The sequence below is a fragment of the Rhinoderma darwinii genome, chromosome 3 (assembly GCF_050947455.1).
Source record: "Rhinoderma darwinii isolate aRhiDar2 chromosome 3, aRhiDar2.hap1, whole genome shotgun sequence".
Classification (NCBI taxonomy): domain Eukaryota; kingdom Metazoa; phylum Chordata; class Amphibia; order Anura; family Rhinodermatidae; genus Rhinoderma; species Rhinoderma darwinii.
The window spans coordinates 178,654,524-178,661,928 of record NC_134689.1 but is presented as its reverse complement, the minus strand read 5'-3'; the positions used below and the strand labels follow the sequence as shown (position 1 = coordinate 178,661,928).

Sequence of the window (7,405 nt, the reverse complement as noted above, 5' to 3'; positions counted from 1 at the left end):
GCCATCATCGCCGGATCTCAACTGTATCTTACAGCTGACATCTGGGTGTAATGGCGGGGCCGAAATTAGCTTAGATTCCCGCCATTAACCCCTTCAATGCAGCTACATTTAAGCTGTTTGCAGCTCATCGGAACCCCAGCAATGAAATTGCCGGGGTTCCGGTGGCTGCAATGGCTACCGGACGCAATGCAATGTCATGGCAGTAATTGGAGGTTACTCAAAGTAAAGGGAATTGACCGTATCTATCTGGGAAATCGTGGGGGGGGGGGGATAGTGTAAAAAACCTCTTAAGGAAATTAAGTGGATTATAACTTTAGACACTCTGTCCCCAAGGGGCTTAAAAAAATCACAAACTTTTGCATCTTTTTTTATAGTCATTGGTTTATGACTAATGCCATTTTATTTGTTGCTAGTGTCGAGAGATCGTACCTTAATATAATGTGAACACCGAAATGATTGATGTCATACTGAACAGAGCTAAAACAACCCAAGCAGGATGATATGAAGAGTAAAGTCTGAATAATAATACTAATCTATATTCTTGTATGTATGGGGAACGATATAATTTTATTATGTCTTAACCCCTTCCCGACATTTGCCGTATGGGTACGCCATGTAAAGCTATGACTTCCCGCAAATTGCCGTATCCATACTTCAAATGTTTGGCACCGGCTCAGAAGCTGAGCCGGTGCCATCATCGCCGGATCTCAGCTGTATCTTACAGCTGAGATCCGGCTGTAATGGCGGGGACCGAAATTAGCTTAGATCCCCGCCATTAACCCCTTAAGTGCAGCGCTCAACGCGAGTGCTGCACTTAAGGTGTTTGCAGCTCATCGGAACCCCAGCAATGAAATTGCCGGGGTTCGGGTGGCTGCAATGGCAACCGGAGGCCTAATACTGGCCTCCTGGTCTGCCTAGCACGGAAGCCGGTCAAGATCCGCCCGGCGGTGGAGCCTGATCGGCTTCCGTAGTCGCCGGCAAGATGGCTCAGGAGCTGATCCGGCGTCATCAGCGGTAGAACTCAGCTGTATGTTACAGCTGACATCCACCTGTAATGGCAGGAACCGGAGCTAGCTCTGATCCCTGCCATTAACCCCTTCGATGCAGCAATCGAAAGCGATTGCTGCATCGTAGCGGTTACTAGCAGATCGCCAGCGCTGACAGGCAATCAAGACTGGCGACTGCTGCTATGGCAACAGGAGACACAATGGCCTCCTGCTCTGCCATTACGGAAGCCAATTAGGCCCAGCCGGGAGGCGAAGCCTAATCGGCTTGCTGTCAGTGAATAACTGACAGATCTAATACATTGCACTACGTAGGTTGTGTAATGTATTAGAAAAAAAACATCAGACAATTGGAACTTCAAGTCCCCTAGTGGGACTTGAAAAAAAGTGTAAAAAAAAAGTATAAAAAAGAGTAAAAAAAAAGGGAAAAAAATAAAAGTTTGAAAACAATAAAAGTTTCAAGTAAAACACAGTCGCCCTTTTTCCCTTATCAAGTCCTTTATTATTGAAAAAAATAAAATAAACCATACGTATTTGGTATCACCGCGACCGTAACGACCTGAGGTATCAAAATATTATATTATTTATTGCACACGTTGAACAGCGTAAAAAAAAAACGTAAAAAAATAAACCAGAGTTTCTTTTTTTTGGTCACTTTGCCCTACAAATATTGGAATAAAAAGTGATCAAAAAGTCGCACGTATCCAAAAATGGTACCTATAAAAACTATAGCTTGTCTCGCAAAAAACAAGCCCTCATATAGCTCCGTCGACAAAAAAATGTAAAAGTTATGGTTCTCACAACTTGGCGACAGAAAAAATACATTCTTTTTACAAAAGTAATTCTATTGTGCAAAAAGTTGTAAAACATAAAAAAGTTCTATAAAATATGTATCGCCGTAATCGTACTGACCCGCAGAATAAAGTTAACATGTAATTTATAACACATGGTGAACGCTGTATAAAAAAAAACTAAAAAAGCTGTGGCAGAATTGCGTTTTTTTGTTTACCTGGCCTCCCAAAAAATAGGATAAAAGGTGATCAAAAAGTCGCATGTACCCCAAAATGGTACCAATAATAACTACAGCTCGTCCCACAAAAAAAAGCCCTCATACCACTACGTCTATGAAAAAAAAAAAATAGTTATGGCTCCAATAAGTCAGGAAATAAAAAATATGCAGTTGTGCCCGAGGGGAACATTTCTTCTGTTTCAAGAGGCGATTTATCAAGGACCTAAAATTAGGGAACCAGGAAGGGGAGGGCCCAAACATATCTGCTGGAAGCGAGGGTGCCCATATTATACCAGGACAACACTTTCCCAGCAAAATTTCCCAAACTGCAAAGGTGCGGAGTGTGGACCAAAAGGGGCATAAGAAAGGACGTCATTTATCAGGGTGACTCCGGCCTGTGCAGAAAGGATTGCTTCACAGCGTAACACACATCTATGGATTATTTTATTGTTTTTTTACCGCATTATTATACCACCTGACTATGCCCCTCAGGTACTCTGCCCAGCTTACATGTACCCCCACATTATAAATGGAAACACCAGTAATACTCAAACAAATCTACTACCAAGCTAAATCCGCTCTCCAAATGCCAAATGGCGCTCTCCCATCTACAGTGTGCCCAAACAGCAGTTTTCTTCCACATTTATGGCATCGTCATACCCGGGAGAACCCTTTTCACAATTTTTGGGGTGTGTGTCTCCAGTGGCATAACATATTTGCCACTGAAATGGCATATCTAGGGAAAAATATCAATTTTTAATTTGCACCATCCGCAGCGCATTCATTTATGGAAAAGACCTGTGGGGTGAAAAGGCTCACTACACCCCTTAATAAATGCCTTGAGGGGTGCAGTTTCAAAATGGGGTCACTTCTCAGGGGTTTCTTTTTATTATTTCACATCTGAGCCTCTGCAATTGTGAAACAATACTTTGTAAATCGCCAAATTAGGCCTCAATTTTACATGGTACGCTTTCACTCCTGAGCCTGGTTGAATGTCCAGGCAAAAGATTAGTGCCCCATGTAGGGTGTTTCTAAAACCGGGAAACACCGCATAATAATTAGAGAGCTGTCTTGTTATGGTGGCACAAGCTGGGAACCACATATTGGCATATCTATGGAAAAAATCCCATTTTCACTCTGCAACATCGAGTGCACACTAATTTCTACAAAACATCTGCAGGGTTAAAATGCTTATTACACCCCTAGGTAAATGCATTGAGGGGTGTCGTTTCCAAAATTGGGTCACTTCTGGGGGGTTTCCACTGTTTTGGGCCCACAGGCGCCCAGAAACCAATCCAGCAACATCTGCACTACAAAAGGCGCTCCTTCCCTTCTGAGCCCTGCCGTGTGCCCAAACACCAGTTTATGACCACATATGGGGTATTACCGTACTCGGGAGAAATTGCTTTACAAATGTTGGGTTCTTTTTTTTCTTTATTTGTTGAGAAATGAAAAATTTTGCGCTAAAGCTACGTCTTGTTGAAGAAAAAGGATTGTTTTTATTTTCACTGCCCAATTCTAATAAATTCTAAAATGCTTACTACACCCCTAGATGAATTCCTCAAGAGGTGTAGTTTCCTAAATGGAGATACTTTTTGGGCGTTTTCATTGTTTTGTCCCCTCAGGGGCTCTGCAAATGCGACCTGGCCTCCGCAAACCATTCCTGCTAAATGTGATCTCCAAAAGCCAAATAGCGCTCTTTCCCTTCTAAGCCCTGCCGTGTGTCCAAACAGCCGGTTATTACCACATGAGGGGTATTGTTTTACTCGGGAGAAATTGCTTTACAGATTTTGCAGTGCTTTTTCTCCTTTAGTCCTTGTGGAACTGAGAAAAAAAATCGCTAAACCTACATTTTAATTGAAAAAATTTCGATTTTAATTTTCACGGCCTACTTCCAATAATTTCTGTAAAAAACCTGTGCGCTCAAAATTCTCACTTTACCCCTAGATAATTTCCTTGAGGTGTGTAGTTTTCCAAATGGGGTCACTTTTGGGGGATTTTCACTGTTTTGGCACCGCAAGAGCCCTTCAAACCTGACATGGTGCCTAAAATATATTCTAATAAAAATAAGGCCCCAAAATCCTCTAGGTACTCATTTGCTTCTGAGGCCGGTGCTTCAGTCCAGTAGCACGCTACGGCCACATGTGGGATATTTCCAAAAACTGCAGAACCTGGGCAATAAATATTGAGTTGTATTTCTCTGGTAAAACTTTCTGTGTTATAAAAAAATTTGTATTAAAAATGTATTTCTGCAAAAAAATATGAAATTTGTAAATTTCACCTTTAATGCCTGTGAAATGTCTAAATGGTTAAGACATTTTCTAAATGCTGTTTTGAATACTTTGAGGGGTGAAGTTTTTAAAATGGGGTGACTTTTTGGGGGTTTCTAATATATAAGGCTCTCAAAGCCACTTCACAAGTGAACTGGCCCCTGTAAAAATAGCCTTTTGAAATTTTCTTGAAAATGTGAGAAATTCTAGCTAAAGTTCAAAGCCTTGTAGCGTCCTAGAAAAATGAAAGGATGTTCAAAAAACTATGCCAATCTAAAGTAGACATGTGGGGGATGTTAATTAGGAACAATATTGTGTGTTATAACTGCCTGTCTTACAAGCAGATACATTTAAATTGAGAAAAATCGTTGCCTCCTCAAGGTCCAAAATAGCCACGTCCTATAAAGGGAAATTTTGTGATCTGTTACAATTTACGATTCATTCTAAATAAAGATTGTGTTAATGGTAGATTACAGCAGATGTCCCCAACCCTTTGTACTGTACCTTGCAACCCTCATTCAATTCTGTAATGGGAGCCACATTTAACTCAAAAAGGAGGAGAGACACTGTAAACATGGAGAGACAAGAAATAATTAAATTGCTCAGATTTTTAGATAAATATTTCAGTGACAAATTTGTCAAATTGGCAGTGTATAAGGTTACAGCCAGTGCATACGGTCACACAGAGTCACACAGCTTGGGGTCGCGAGCCACATGTCGCTCCCGAACAACTGTTTGGGTACAACTGGATTACATGTAGTGATAATCTGTGTGTGTGGTAGTAGGCAAAATATTCACTTCAAAACAATTACTTTTTTTTCCCATTGCTTTAACCTGCATGTGATCTGTCATTTTGATAGAAGTGCCTAAATCAGTGGTTCTTAACCTTGTTGGAGGTACTGACCCCCACCAGTTTCATATGCGCATTCACCGAACCCTTCTTAATTGGAAAAATAAAATTCAAAACATAGGTATATATTTTACTGGTGCACAAAATGAACCGTGCATCAACATCAGTGTTCAAAGAACAAAACCATTAAAACATGATTTTCACACAAAAACAAAAACATAATAATGAATATTTACTGGAAATCAGTGTGACTTCTGCTGTTGCCTTTCAGAGACAAGTTCAGAAATGCGCGGCTTCACCTTGGCAAGTGCCACTCTCATGTCATTTTCGCAACAAAGTCTGTTCCTTTTCTTTGTTTTTATGTCCAGCATCCTCGAAAAGGATTGCTCGCAAAGATATGTTGTAACAAACGGTATGAAAATCTCCAGAGCTTTCTTAGCAATAACAGGGTACGTTACCATTTGTTGACACCAAAACGTTGAGAGCGTTGTTGTTCTGAAGAGTTGCTGTTGAACCTGGCTCTGCTGAATTTCAATGATTTCATCGAGGTATTTATCATTGACATCTGTTGTCTCAACACTAAACATGAACGGCTGTCTCACCCATGCTGGATATGACTCTCTTGTAGGGAAGTATCCGTCGAGAGACTTTGCAAGCTCATCTAAGTGCGTGGCAATTGCTTGCTTCAGTTCCGCGGGTACAGAAATGTCTCCGATTCCAGATACATCTTCGATCTTACTTACACAGTCGTCCAGCAGGGGAAAGTTTGCGAAGTTATCGTTCTCTGTTCGTCGTTTCCATAACGATAGCTTTTTTTTAAAAGCCTTCAGGTTTTCTTCCGCTTCGATGATGTTGACTCCACCGCCCTGCATCTGTTGATTGAGATGATTGAGAGCTGCGAAGATATCAGCCATGTACGCTAAAATGAGAATGAACTCAGAATTTTTTAAGCAATCTGCATGACGATGTTGGTGCTCTTGCAAAAACAGGGCTAATTCCACACGCACAGCAAAAACACGATTCAGCACCTGTCCCCGGGATAACCACCGAACGTTAGAATGGTACAGAAGTACCTCGAATTCAGAGCCCATTTCTTTACACAGCTCACTGAAGATGCGGTGCCTCAGAGCACTATTTCGCACATAGTTCACGCATTCCACTACAATTTTTAATACTTCTGCCAGTTTTGGAGGCAAGGTTTTTGTTGCCAACGCATGCCTGTGCAGAATACAATGCGTAACAATGATGTGTGGTGCATCGGCTTTCACTAGCGCACCAAAACCAGCCTTTCTTCCCAGCATGACTGGAGCTCCGTCCGAACAAACTGCAGAAACCATATCCCACGAAAGATTGTTGTCTTTGAAGAAGTCATCCACAAGTTTCTTCACATCGGCTGCCTTAGTTGTTGTCGTAAGAGGTTTACAAAATAAAAAATCTTCCTTTATCACGTCGTCTTTCACATAGCGCAGAAATACAGCAAGCTGGCTTAGATTGGAAACGTCTGTGGTCTCGTCGAGTTGAAGGCTGAATTTTGCCGGGCTTGAAATCAGATCTGCAACTACTTGAGCCAAGATGTCTTTGCTCATGTCCTCTATTCTGTCGCTAACGGTGTCATTTGAAAGAGGAATTTGGGATAGCTTAACTTCAGCCGCTTTTCCCAGCATGATATTCGCCATCTTCAACACAGCTGGTTTTATGAGTGTTTCACCAATGGTGTGTGGTTTGCCCTGCTTTGCGATCAGGTAAGCAACTTCGTACGATGCTGTGAGGATCGGTTTGTTGATGGGTACAAAGCCGAGAACAGGCAGAGTAGCCTTTTCATCGAATCTGGCTCTCTTCACCTTGAATTCAGGGAGCGTTGTGTTCTTGTATTGTCCATCTCCATGCAGCTTAAGGAAGTGTTCTCTTAGTTTTGCCGGTGCTAGACTAGAATTGCTCAACCTAGCATTGCAAATCATGCAGTTAGGACTCTGACTCCCATCACGTTCCGTTATACATGTGAATCCATATTGTACATATTCGTCCGACTACTTTCTTTTTTTGCTCGACATAGTTAGTATGAAGGGATTAAAATATTAAGAAAGAAATGACACGACGTACCATCACGACAGTCACAATTCGACTACTAGGCCAAGCGATGTTGCGTGATCACCTGCAGCCAATGATGGCTAAGCGGGGCGTGTCATCACGAATCATATGAGTCGGGTGTCTGTCTTGACCTCCGCCGAACCCCTGAGACTGACTCACCGAACCCCTGGGGTTCGATCGAACC

The 7,405-nt window shown here is 41.9% G+C and overlaps 1 protein-coding gene across 1 annotated transcript; it reads right to left on the bottom strand.

Annotated features, from left to right (window-relative positions):
- Positions 1–5,375: 5,375 nt before the first annotated feature.
- On the bottom strand, positions 5,376–7,091 carry LOC142750399 (protein FAM200C-like). Its single transcript, XM_075859402.1, has one exon. The coding sequence runs from the start codon at positions 7,089–7,091 to the stop codon at positions 5,376–5,378; it is 1,716 nt and encodes a 571-aa protein (XP_075715517.1).
- Between the last annotated feature and the right edge of the window lie 314 nt (positions 7,092–7,405).

Bases quoted from the DNA above. Each gene is read 5' to 3' on its own strand.
- LOC142750399 (XM_075859402.1), bottom strand. From the start codon at position 7,091: ATGATTTGCAATGCTAGGTTGAGCAATTCTAGTCTAGCACCGGCAAAA.